The sequence below is a fragment of the Gallinula chloropus genome, assembly GCF_964237585.1.
Source record: "Gallinula chloropus genome assembly, chromosome: 13".
NCBI classification, from domain to species: Eukaryota; Metazoa; Chordata; class Aves; order Gruiformes; family Rallidae; genus Gallinula; species Gallinula chloropus.
The window spans coordinates 7270807-7285259 of NC_140098.1; the positions used below are offsets into that span (position 1 = coordinate 7270807).

The following is a 14453-nucleotide window of genomic DNA, read 5'->3' on the forward strand; positions in this document are numbered from 1 at the left end:
TTTTTCACAAATGATACCCAGTCAGTATTCTGAAGTGTCAGATTTTTCTCTGCTTTGACATCTGACAGACTATGCCTGAAACTGATTACCGTGAGTTAAGTGACAAAAAAATAACCGAATGTGAATTAAAGAACATGAATTCACATTCTGTAATGCATTCACAGCCAACTCTTTTCTACCTCTCCACATTTTCTTCCAAGGCTCAATTCTGAAGCTTAGCGTGTTCCTTCAGACAACTTGGCCATACTAGTTGTGCTGCAACAGTTGCAGGGAACAGAGCAGGGGTAAAACTGCTGAACAACCACCACTACAACATCTTTGGAAAAGCCAAGCATTCTTTCAAGATCAAACAGAAGCAAGGTCCCAGTTTTGGCTGATGAAGACAGCCTGGTAAGTGCAAGCATGCATTTGCCACTATACAACAGCAGTGACCCAGTGGGAAGGCTCTGAAAAGCAACTGTACAACAGTACTAAAAAAACTTACACCAAGATATGGCACTTTCATCTCTTTAGCTTTTACATCCTCTTACGGGGGACAAACTACTCTGTATATTGCATTGTGATAATTTGGAACCTCTGTTCAATACAATGGTTATTTCATGGTTCTACTTTTCTGACCACCAGCTTTTTAGCAAGAAGCTTGCCATATGCTCTCAGGCATGTTTTACAACAGGCCTGTTTAATTCTCTATTGGTTTAGTTTTATTTGAAAATATCTCATAGAATCATAGACTCTCCTGAGTTGGAGGAAGAGTCTATAATCCTTATGGATTATCCTGGCTCCAAACAGGGCCAGCCAAATCAGAGCATGGGACTGAATCATCCAGATGCTTCTTGAACTCAGGCAAGCTTGGTGCTGTGAGCACTTCCCTGGGGAGCCTGTGCCAGTGCCTGGCCACCCTCTCAGTAAAGAACCTCTTCCTAATATCCATTTTGGACCTGATAGTCTTCTCCAACCATGTGATTCTGTGATTCTAAACCTCCCCTATCGTAGCTTCATGCCATTACCCCAAGTTCTAGTCAACTAAATACACTTAGATGAAATCTGAAGAGTCAGCTTGATGCAGTTACCTTTTTATTAAGCTAAAATGGTATTAGCAAAAAGAAATAACCGTTTTCCTAAAGATTAGGCATATTTTAGACATAGGTTTTATCCATGCAGAACCATGTAATGAGCAAGTAGACATGGAAGTACTTACATAAGATTTGTGCTTTCAGTCCTTCATTGTGAGGGCAAGGTGTACTGTGTACATTGTGAGGTGAGTTCCTAGAATCTGGAATCTTTTAGCTGAAAAGCTTTTCTCTAGGAATGGGGATTTTTCCAGTAAGTTGAGATAACAGCATAGGCCTGAAGCCTGTTACTGCTTTGTCACTGACTTCCCTTATGTGATCTTGGCTAAATTGCTCAATCTCTAGGTCCCAATTTCCAAATAAAAAAAATTAAGTAATTCTAAAATCAGAGTAAACTGGTAATTTTGTCAAAGCACTCATTACCAATATAAAAGTAGCAAGGAACAAAGGTAGCTTTCTTAAATTCATCTTTGTTACAAAACCAAACAAAGTACGTATTACTCAACTGTGCTATCACATAATCAAGAATTTTCTTTAAAAATCTGCTTTACTAATGCTGAATTCTGAAGGACTTTTCCCAAAAGAACAAGGTGCTTCTTATATTTAACATTGAAAAGCTTTTAGAATGACTTTTGAGTGAAATATTTAGGATTATGAGGAGACTGTGACTGAGATCTTCCTTTTTTCTTTCATCATACAAATGAGATGAATGTCAACTAAATTAAAGGAAATAAAACTGCACTGTGTGCAGTCAGCCTTAAAGAGGTTACAGAGTCAGATACTGCAGCTAGAATTCTTAAAACCATTGAAGAATTTAATGGCTACGAACACTGGTTCTTATACCTACTAAGATAAGGATAATGAAATCCTTCAGGACATAAATAGATCATTTGCAAAGGTCAGAAAGGAATGTTTTCTTCTACATAGCAGGCAGAAAATGTGCAGGTACATTTTCCTTGTTTGTCTTTAAAATTGGGAGATATTAGCTAAGCAGGATTTGGGATGATAGCAAATAAAAGGGTCTCATTTACTTTAGAGTTGATGACAAATATGAGATATTTGAGACTACTTTTTGCTTAGCCCACCTGTATCTATCATAAATTCTGTAAGAGTTTGATGGTTACTCAAATGTTCCACTTAGAACTGCAAACAAGTAGTTAAGAATGACAAGTATACAGCTGACAAACACAATCTTGAGCAAAGTTTAAAAATGAAAAAGAGAGAATTACAGAGAATATTGTTAAAAGTTTGTTGTTATTCCTGAAGTTCTCAGTCACCAGTAAATTAAGACATAACGTTTTCAGTGGTTTCAGCCTGTCAAGAGACCAAATTTTCAAGAAATAGCTAATGATCTACAAAATTTGCTGTGTTTGGTATTCAGAAATCATTCTGAACATGTCAGAATCAATCTCCTTATTTTTCAAGTCTGGCATATAAAATTTGAATCAGTACGTGTCATTAACCTTTTGGAGGTTTGTCTGAAAAACACAAGAATGTGCTGCCTTTGCTTCTCTTGACAAAGTATCATTTGCTTTTAAGTAGTCCATTAAAGCCATTCAGATTAATTCAAAATGCAGTAATAATATTTAGGCTTTCAAAAGTCCCCCAAATTCAATATATTAGAGGGCTGTATAGCTGGATGTATTTTCATAAGTAAAAATGTTATGCCATTATTTCTTCCAGTTGCTGTATTTTCCTCTAATTTGCAAAATGATGCATTTATTCCAGGCTTTAATACATTCACCAAAACAGTAACTGAAGTTATTTGTGAAGCCTGAATCAACTTGACAAAAACACCCCAACTCTAACAGAATTAGCCAATATAACAAGGAGCTGCTTTGGTACAGACATACATTCTGTGTACCTGTTGACAAAGAATGTAGGTAATTTTTCTGGTAAAAAAACCCCCAAACTAACAACAAACCCAGTTAATTGTGCAAAACATAGTATCTGGGTTGCAACCTGTTGTCTCAGGTTTTCTGTACTATCTTAATATTGTGCTCAGCACACAACTGCTTTCTTATAGATCAGACACACATGTGCATCCTAGAAAAACTGACAGCTATTCCAAAAAGCTACAAGCAGAAGTTGCACAAGTTGCTGCACAGCTGTGATTACTGTAAGCCATTTCAGGAGCTGGGTGAGATTTCACAGCCAATGTGCATCACTTAAGCTGTATCTCCAAAACACTCCAGTGGTGTTTACTTTATAGAGATTATCAGCATTGTGCTACGCTGCACACCAAAGTGTGTCCCCATCTTTTAAAGCTGGCAGCTCCTTATTTGATTTGAAACTGTGCCAGAACCACTTACTACAAAAGAAAGGGAAAATATAACTGATGATAAAGAAATACCTGTGTAATATGCATAATAATAAAAAGCAGCTTTCAGAAAACAAAACAAAACCCAACAACTTTAAATTTGAAAGCTTTTTAGAAAGCTAAAGAATTTTATTTCCTTGGCTTTAGTCAAAAACTTTCCTTCAGTTCCCTTATTAATGCCTTTGGAGATGCAGGCAACTGGTTGAAAAAAGAGCTCTAGTGGAAAAAAAAAAGAGCTCTAGTGGAAAAAGAGCTCTTCTTTTGCTTAAAATTATGCAATGGCAACTTCAGCTGAGGATGTCTCCCTCTTTTTAGCTGTTAGCTTCTTTCCATTGGCTCACACAATAGGAAATACTGGGTGAATGCAGTATGCAATTTCATCTCTCAAATTTTTCTGCAATGCCTTTGCCTGGAGTTCCAGAAATAACTGGAGAAAGTGGACTGAAAGTGCAGACTTGCAACTTTGATACCTATTCCTTACAGTGCTGCTAACCCTTGTGACACTTCTGAAAGCCCCAACACCAAATCTCATGCACTTATATGAGAATACGTGTTTGCATTAAAAATAATCTACGTCATAAAATTATAGAAATAAAACTAGAAACTCTTAAAAAGCTATTTAAAACACCCAAAACAGACAAGAAAACATTCATATTGCTGATATTGCAAACCTTTGCACAGCAGAAGTTGTCTAATTTGTAATGCCTACATATTTAAAGTTTGATAATACTGCTTGTGACATTACAAGTTCAAATGAATTTTCTAAACAAAGAGAGTTAAACAGAAAAAAACATACTAACAGGGTATCTTCACCTACAGCAACCAGAAGATGTCTTTTAATAGAATCCAGCTACTCCATTATTAAATTATTCCAGCATGTTCCACAAATACACTCCTCCTATATGGTGTAATTCCACATAATGAATCCTGCAATGTCAAATGGCCACTGAAGCTAAGCTTATTTTGCTTTTGTCTGGTACACATTGCAATGTTTATGTTTAAATTTGGTACTGTAATAGCTGGTAGACATTTGTGTTGTCCTCACAATCCAATTTAGTTAAACAGCATGAGAACCCAATGCAAGAACGGGGAAGAGTAGGCAGATTTAAAAAAAGAACCCAACAAAAAAACCTCAACAAAAAACCTACCAGAAGGGCAGGACTTAACAGCATGTGAAAGGTCATTCTGCCATGGAAGGTTTAAAACAAAACCAAGCAGAACCAGCAGAATGAAAGAGCTCTGAAATGAGAACTGCAGAGGCTATCAGTCTGTACAGCTTCAGTTATGCAGATGCTTAAATTATGACTTGATCCATATCAGCAATTCAGTCTGTTATTATGATACTATTATACCTATGTGTGGATATTGGTCTTTGAATAAACCTTAACCATGTATTGCTCTGTTCTTCCCAGCCCATGGAATTAATAATTTTGTATCTATGATTCTGTTTATTTCAAACTTTTAAGTCTATTTGCCTATTTTTACTTTACATGAGAAAAAGACACATGTAGCACTGGCTGGAACACAGAGGATGTTCTCCCATTTTAAATGGAACTGAAAACATGAAACCATACATCAAGCTGCAGCCCTCATCCAGCCTGGGCCTGGCTCACAGGGCTCACCTGGCATGTACGAGATCAATAGCTGTGCATAGCCAAGGTCACAACTGTTAACAAGTAGAGCCATATAGGTGTAATACGCAGTAATTTACCTAACATCAGTCACTGAGCACAATTCTATTCAAGACCAAAGAAATTTAGTCGGGTTACTGTTTCATTATCAGCAATGATTATTTTTTTTTTAGGACACTGAAGTTTGAAAACCCCACAACCAGCCACACACCAAAAAAAATAAAGCCCCAAAACTTGCATTTGGTTAGTTTTACTAAATTAATCTTATGTACCCCCATCCCAAGAACAGTTTCAGTTTAATCTGTGCTCAACTTTAGGCATTGTACTCTACTTTATGCTACGTATCGTTGTTTACAGGATTCAGGTTAAGAAGACCATGCTAGGGTGACAGTAGAATTTTCTTAGAAGCCAACAGAAGACTGGAAATGCAGATCTAGAGCTGAAAATCCAGCCTGGCACTCATATTTAACTGTGGGGATCTCCTTAAAAATAACAATTCCGAAAGAAAGGGGGAGTGGAGAAGGCAGATCACAGGACACAGGTCAGAAAGCATGACTTAAATTTGAGTTCGAACACTTCTCCCAGATTTACACCTGGACCTGATCTGATTGCAAGCATAAAATTCCTTAAATCTTTGAAGAAGCTGATTCAATTGAATTTCCTCTCTCAGAGAGAAGGTCTGTGGAGATATTAACCACAGATATAAGACTCAGTACTTCTCAATTCTTATGCTCGTTTTGGCAATTGCTATTCCTTGTAACTAATTTAACAGTATTTCTTGTTGTAAGATTACAAGTGAATTGAGCAATGTGAAAGTATAAAAGCACAGACTATGTGCTAATTATTATTCTGCTATCTCTTAACAACATGCTGGAATGTTAATAGGAGAGAGAATAATTCTAACAATGTTTAAAAAACCTCTCGTAATTATGCAAATTTCTTGTAGTTAAGGCTTGGCAGATCAAAGAACCTTAAAATGAATTAGATAAGGACAGCCATATGTGCCTTTTAATTTTACTCTTTGCATGAATATTGCACACATGAAAGATACGATAATTCAGAACTAAAGACCTGCAGAATTAGGAAGACCAGAAGCAGAATGGTGGGTATTTCATTGAGTACTGTATGATTTACTTTTGCCCAGGGCTGGAAGGATAACTTAAGGTGACCAGTTGGTTTCAGTGGTCCAGCCAATAACTCTTCCCTTAAGACCAGTGGTAAAGACAACAAATAGCATCACCTGACTTGGGGAAAAAAAAAATCAAAAATTAACTGTGAGTATTCTTTTCATTAGAAAAATAACTCTCATTACTGACGCTACTTCTTGGGAGATAATAAATACACGATTACAAACTAGGAGTTCCTCTTATTATTGCTTTCATATAGTTAAGAACTTCAGATATGGATTGTTCCATGATTTTGTATAAGGAATGCAAATAAGATGGTGAAAATTAGTTTTCAAATAGTACATTCATGCCATACTTGAAAAAATTAATCTGGAAAAGCTGTTTTGTAAGTTTATGTATGGCCCAAAAATGCCATGTGGGTTTGGTATTGTCTGACAGTATACACATAAAAGTGTTGCTTGAGGTATTTCTTGATAGTGAAATACAATAAGAGTCTGATGTTAGAGACTGTTTTTCAAGATAATAACCTGTAGGCCAGTAACTCTAGTCAGAAGAACATTTACTGGATTTTATGAGTAGGACTCGTAAAAGAAGAAAGTTTAGCTACAAACTTAATATAATAGCTTTAGAAAATGTGACTTTGAAAAGTTCTTGCAGGAATTATACAGACTCAAGAAATCTATTAACATATTACAGTTCAGCAACTGATCAAAGACAGTATTATAAAATTCCCTGTAGCAATACTGCTAGGGTCATAAATGCAGTTGGAATTCATTACTGTTATTTCACAATGCCAAAACAGAAAAGGAAATTCATCATGATTGGACTCTTAGGTTTTTATTATTGTAAATACGGTAGCAGTGGAGATGAATGGTACTACAGCAGTACTAAATCACATCTGATAGCTCTTTTCTTAGAGTAAATTGTAAAAACATTACATTTCTAAAAGCAGCACCCCATGCCCCAAAAGCCCCCCAAGCAAACAAACTCACCAAACCCTAAACATAACGTGGATTTGCTTTTGTTTTCAGAAGACAGAACCAGGAAAAAAATTACATGATCCACAAAATAGCTCTAAATTTTAAGCTAGCTCTACTCCCCACAGATTTAAGGAATTTGTAAGCTGTGTGCATTCTCCCATGACACAGAGGCCTATAGTTGGAAGAACATCTGTATTTTGCCACTGGGTTATTTTATAAGCTTGCTTAAGTAGGAAATGCCAAGGGGTCAAACATAAACAAAACAAACCCATTTAATCTTTTGTTTCCTCAAGGTAAGGTTTAGGATCACTTTATACTGCTGTAATTTAACCTTTTAATAGATACTCTGCACTTGAGACCCTCACAAATCCATTATTCTGTCATTATCTGATTACATTTATGTCAATTTATAAAAATAAAATTTGTTATTAAAAGCAGCATGTAATATGTCATTCAGACATCCCAAGTTTCAGTTCTCTACAATTACTGTTGATAACCCAAATGAGACATGATTTTTTAAGTGTATTGTATGAGTTCACTTAAAATATCAGCTTTTGAAGCCTGAGATTGCACTAAGAAGTATGAAGAGTAAAAAACTGGCTACTGGCTAATTGAGTACAATTAGCTCTAGGCAAAGGTTGGTTTAGTTTTTTTTATTTGTAGTCATTCTATAGCATTTTCCTAAAGAAGAAAGAAAGGGTCAGTTTGACGGTTTTACAGACACATTTCTTATGCAGAAATGTGGGGATTTTGGTTACTTGGGCAAACAGTTATTTGACAGTATCCTCGATTCCCTGATAAGATTCTGCATAAGCATCTGTTCACAAGTCACATGGCCAAAGGAACCATGAAGCTGGGCTTTCATTAAATTAGTTTCTATACACGTGGGTACACCAAATTTAGGCAGGCCTGCATTAAGGCCCAGTGAGCCTGAAGCAATAAATCCATCACACTACTTCAAACCCACTGATTTCTTCATTTAGATGCATGTTCACCCACTGAATGCACTCAACTGACTTTTACTGGCAGGCTGGAAAGACATTTTGAACTACAGAAATGACAGTAATTTCCAGTAACTGGCAGCAGCTCTACCGGTATGTCCATGCTCCAAGAAGGCAGCCCCAGGAGTACAGAGGGGCAGTGACTTCACTTGGCTGGTCCTGTGTGGAGCCAGGATTTGGAGTCAATGATCCTGATGGGTCCCTTCCAACTCAAGACATTCTATGACAGACTGCAGGTACAGCCTAAGATGAGATTAATGAACTCCAAATCTTTATGACACAAACTTGTGAATGTAGGAGATTTTATTTGCTACTAAGATACACAGTGCATTCCAAACTGTTGCTTTGAATGACATGTACTCATATGCCTTGTTAAAAAAGGAATAGGTACAACACAATTGCTTGTATTTAACAGTATAGGGCTTCACCTGAAACTCAACTCTAAACCCAACATGCAACATGGAAGCAAAGGGAGGACAAACCCTGAGATACTCTGTCATCAGCAAGAACAGAGAAGAAAAAAGACACTCCAATGTGGATTGAAGTACTGTGAATAACACAGTAGGAATCTCTAGAAACCTGTGCTGACGCAAAACACTTTCAAAAATGGGAAAGAAACTGTGAAACTAGGGCTGTCTGTAAGAATGGGAATCCTTAATGTCCTTGCAAGCAGCCCACTTCCTGTAAGGAACCTGTAACATCTTTTAGCCTTATTTTCTATTTCCTCAAACGCCCTCCACAGCACACAAAGCTTTTCTCTGCTGTGCTCCCTGTTACTGCCAGACAAGAACATTTCATATGGCTGTTTCCAACTGCACGCATGCTGGCCATATGACCAGCCCCAGGACAAAACCAGACCAAGTAACAGTTGATTTCTAAGTGAAGACTTTTTCTCAGGTGGAATTCTGCCTTCCTCTGAACTGCTGATTTTTACCAAACTGGTAGAATTTTTTTCAGGCACATAAACTCCAGTTAAAATTGGCTGAATCTAGCATGTGATTTCAAAAATTATCCCAGACCACAAATAACCCAGAAATCCAGGCTTTTCAGGGATAAGGAGAAAGATCTTGTGTAGGCCTTTACCAGTATTTTCTGATATGGTTAACCAATGCTCTGACAAAGCTTGCAAGCGTTCATCTTGGTAACTGGCAACACTGAGTTATGCCAATTGTTAGCCAACTAGAACTGGGCACAGGTCCAATCATCTACCAGACTGTAGCGTTTACCTCATCATGGGGTTGTAAGTGTTTCTAACTAAACAGGTAAACTCTCTTTAAAATTCAGCTTATGAAGAAAACCTTCAGAGCAATGAAGCCGAGTGTAGAACTGGCAGGACAATTAGTTGATTAAAATGAATTTGTGCAACGATTAGAAGCAGCACTCTGCATTTTCACGTTAGCATTATTAGTCTGATTAAAACGTAGGCTAATACTTTCAAGCTTTCAAATCCATATTTAAGCATGTATAAATACAGAACTACTATAGAAAATCAGGATATGTTTTTTAGCTATCTGTTTTGTATCTCAGCACATCTTCTTTATTTTTTTCTAGGTTGGAATTAACAGCCCTGACCACAATGTTCAAGGTGAGAGCTCTATCGCTGATTTACGACCTTAACATGTCCACATTTCCTCCCCCATAATTATAGCTATTACTTAATGTTATAGAGAATACAGTTTCCCCAATGAGTTACAGAAAACTTTTTTGAAAGCCTTGAGTTTAATTAAAAATAAGACTCGAGTGACAGATGCAGATGGCTGCCACCATTGGAAAGGAGTTGGGATGGTACAGTTTACAGATGTGCATGATAATGTTTTGGCTTACAAGCTTGGAATGTGAGTCCATTATGAGATGTGGTCATAAGAAACAGCCATAAATGAGATTAACAGACCACTTAGTACAGTCATCTGTGTCTTCTAGGAGCTACTAGTACTTATCTAGGAAGTCAGCATAAACCCCCTAACAGTAGGCACTGCTTGGACCATGGTCTAATGGATTATTTTTTGTCTACTTGGTTTTTGGACTCATTTAAATTGTGGCATATGCAACATCTCATGCAAAAGCATGTAAGTTGCATGAAGCACTGCTTCTCTCCATTTATTTTGGCCCTGTTACCTAATGATTCTTTGATACCTTGCTGTTCTTGTATTATGTGAAAGGATGCAGCCTTTCCCCCTCTATGTTCCTCATGCTCTTCATGATTTACGGTAGCCTACTAGATATAGTGAACAACTCCAGAAAAATACTTCCTGTGTTTACTGAATAGTTGGTTGATCTCTCTTCATGCAGCTACAAGATTATATTTATGTATTTCAAGGCCACTCTTATTTCTTAACACACTAAATTACTAAGGAACTAGTAGAAAAACTAAATCATTAGAAGCTTATGCTGTTCCACAAATCAATGGTACTGTACCCAACAATTTTTCACATTGGGCAATATATAGCTAATTGTTCAAACCCAGTTTGCATGGGACAGAAGGAAAAAAGAATACAGTTGCAACATTTGTAATAAATATGCAAACTGTAAAGAAAGAAGGGAAAATTAGGGGGTTTGGCCTTTTAAACTAAAGACACTATTCAAAACCAGTCCCATTTCACTCTGTAGACTACTTTCCCACTCAGTTTCCTGAGAAGTATATACAGACAAACCATGAAAAGTGTATTCTCATTATGAGGTTATCTTACCTGACCCATTTTTCAGGTATCCATTTGCATCTACAGTAGTGTACATGATGTATGGACCAGGCTGATTAACGCCAAAAGGCTACAAAGGGGAGGAGAAAAAAACAAAGCAGGCAGGATTTCAGGAACAAAGTTACAGTAATAAAACAGTAAACTCAAGAAAAATCTTTCTATGTTAATGGTTTCCTACTGATATGGGTAATTTTTAAACATCTCAACCGTTTTGGTCATAGAATTATGTGCAAATTCGTTTTCAATATAAGGCTAATCAGTTGCTGAAGTAATAGTTTCTGGTGAAGAAGGTAATACTAGTCAGTCCTCTGACAAAAGGTTTAATGTTTCCTTGGATGTTACAAGTACAATAAAAAACCCCTAAAAATTCAAAGAAAGAACTGTATATCCCGAAAAAAGACAACTCATTTTGATACTGTCTTAGAGAATGGACTATCCTGATGGTCTTTCTGAACTGAAAAATACTACACAAATTCAAATTTCTGTTATCATTATTTAGCAGTGTTTTATTTAATTCATGAAAGGGGCTGAATAATGTCAAGTACCAATACCTATTTTAAGCAAATTCGCTTGAGGGAGAAAATGTACTTAAACATCAGAGTACAGTTGTGGGGGGTGGGGGAAGTAAATAAATAAATAAATGGAGTTTTGGGTTACTGTGTGATGAATGGTATAAAATTCACTTAAAGGAGGGATGGGGGGGGAAATGATAGTGAAACAGTTATGTGCTACAGTGGGGAAGGGAGAGGAGGGGGAAACGGTAAGAATATATTTTAGAGAAAGACTGGTTGGTTTTGGTTGGGTGGGTTGTTTTTTTTTAATGCTGAACTCAAACTGCTTTACTATATCAAATATAGTAAAGATCTTTTAAATAAATTACAGAAGGAACGCTACAAGAAGAGATGACTGCACATTTCACACCATTCCTCAAAAAATAGTAAGTTCTAAACCATAAGAATGAGTGATAATGATGAGAGATGGGATCAAAACCTGAAAAGTAATTGGTTAGAATGAAAAGCAAGGGGACCACAAAGGTGAAGTTAATGCAGATCTATGAACGATGAGTAAATAAGGTGAAAAACTGGGGTTTTTTTGGTTTTTAAAAGTATGTGTGTTCTGGCAGAATGCACTTTCCATTAGTTTCTGACAGCGAACTTCTACAGTGGAGGCAATAGTATTTCAGTCATCTTGTTAATGAAATCTTGACCAATATCTGTTGTGAAGATTTGTCTTTTAAACCCTCTTTTTAGTTTTGCAATTACTCTAATAATAATACCAAACTCCTTATTTTTTTATATCAGAAATGAAAGCCTGTGTCTTAAAAAATGGCTTGAGGAAAAAGTTGGTCCCATTTGAAGCAATTTCTGCATTTTTCAAATAAAAACGAAATGTCATTTTTTGCAGAGCTAAAGTGCTAGTGCTAGCTTTGATTCCTCTCAGTTCCTCTTTCAGGCCAACATTCATTGTGAATATTGCTAAACAATTTGCTAATTGAAAGTGTGGTGGGTGAGTTTGCAGAGTCTCTGGAGATGATTAAAATAGTTACAATAGTTATGTACGTGCTGATTTCTATCTGCAGAAGCATCAGAAATAAGTTTGTTTTCTTCCCTTTTATCCTTCATTGTACCAATTTACTGTATTTTAGTCCAGAAGTGGCTCTATGGCTGAACCTGTCCCATAATCAGCTTTTGCCTGGCTTTTCTGCCTGCCCAGAACAAGACTGGGCACACCACACAATCTGGGCATCCAGCTGTATTACACAAGTTTTTCTCCTATCTGGCTTATCCCAGTCCCCATGATGCTGGGTAACAAAGTTCATGGCAGAGTCAGCCAACTGATTTCAGCTCTGAGCAGGCAGCTGGTGAGGGGAACGAGTCCCAAATTGGCAGAACTTGGCCAATCACATTCTTCTAGTCAGTAACTGCCTTAATAAGTAGAAATCTTTAGGTATGATTAGATCTCAGCTTATTTGAGGCTAAATAATAACACCAAGTTATAGTTATACTTACTGTTACTTTCCGAGGACAGTCATTGGAACAGAGGCCACTGAGAACTGCAAAAACAAAAAGCCAGCTTGTAGTGTTCATGCTAAGAAGCCATTGCCTCTGAAATCTCTTAGTCAGAGTGCCAGGTATCCATTAAAACACAAAGGAAACAAGTGTCTTCATATCATTTATATTAATGCACAAAAAAAAAATTCCTCATCTGTTTGAAGTATACATCTTTGGAGAACTTAATCAGCTAGTCACTGTTTTCATACCTCATCATTTAACCAGCTTCAAAAGGAGAGAGTTCCCAATTAAAAAAATTCCAAATGGAAACATTTTAAAAACAGTGGACTGTTCATTTTATTCATTATTCTTTGTTTCTAAACATTTAAAAGTACTGGTGGAGATTCAGCTGTATTCTCTTAATTGGTAAAAAGACAAGTAAAGGCAGACAGTAAAAGTTGATATTTGGACCAGATTTGAAGGCAGATCATCCTAACCACCAGGAATATTTTAATAATATTTTCTATATTATATGTATTAAAAGCTCCTCCATGGAGCTTCATGTTAAAAATGTCTGGGGACAGGTGCACATAAGGTAGTCATAGTGGAATAGTTTGGTTAGAAATCATTCCTTACTCTAGTGAAGAAATATTTCTATTTTTGGGTGCAAATATTAACAACTGTAATGATTCCAAAGTTATAACTCTTTCCTTACGATGTAAAAATGTTGAAGTTTGCAAATACAGAAAAATCTATTATTTTTATACAGTTCAAAAAATATCTAGGAAGGTTTGGCAAAGCAGAATTTGCAGACCCTGTATCTACAAATAGACTTAAGCTATGAGCTTATTTTCTGTTATACGTAGGTGTGTACGCAAGTGGAGCCAACGCTTCCCATTTTGGTGCAAAACTGCAATTTGCTGTTCAGTTTCACTCCAGGAACAAACAATCTGACCAAAGTACATTTGACATCAGTTCTAATGAGTAAAACTGTTCTCATTGTCCATATGCCAAATAAGCAAACACAATGCATTTATTAATACACTGACTTGTACAAAGCATCTTTTGTTACAAATACTCTCCCCTGTATCTCAGTAAAAATATTTTTAGATCACTCATTAATTCCCAATGCCTGGGGATTCTGTGCGATAATGCAACCTAAAAGGGTGCTAAAAAAGATAGATTTACACAGAGTGAATCAAAAAGAATGTTGCAAATTACCCCTTTCCCCATTAAAATATCACTCAAATATAATTCTAATATGGCTTTCTAACGTGTGAGCTTTTTTGGATGTTTTTCTGCATGCTTGTGTGAACTACCCTATTTATATACAGTATTAGTTAAAAGAAGGCTTCCATCAACGTGACAAATCCTTACAGGGTATGATAAAGAGCATAAAGCTCAGGCTAAGGAGAAAGTAATAAATGCATCAGTCCCTGGTAGTGGCTGCAGTTCTGTTGGTCTTACGGCATGCAGAACGCGTGCTTTTGAAGGATTAGATGTATTTAAATAATGTGAAGGCAAATACAGGTTTTGAAGGTGAACATTTAGTTGTTCCTGCTCAGTTTTGTCCTCATAAGCTCACGTACAGCTCAGGTTGCACTCATTCTCAAAAAAAAAAAAGGAAAAATTCAAGG

At 36.6% G+C, this 14453-nt stretch overlaps 1 protein-coding gene across 1 annotated transcript in view; it reads right to left on the reverse strand.

Annotated features, from left to right (window-relative positions):
• The window catches only part of ITFG1 (integrin alpha FG-GAP repeat containing 1), a gene marked incomplete at its 5' end in the record, with an annotated part of 78108 nt that overhangs the window by 7452 nt on the left and 56203 nt on the right, over positions 1–14453 (reverse strand). Inside the window, 2 exons of the mRNA XM_084270141.1 lie at positions 10817–10895; positions 12835–12878. Of these exons, the coding sequence (XP_084126267.1) occupies positions 10817–10895; positions 12835–12878 (123 nt within the window). The remainder of the gene's footprint in view (positions 1–10816; positions 10896–12834; positions 12879–14453) is intronic.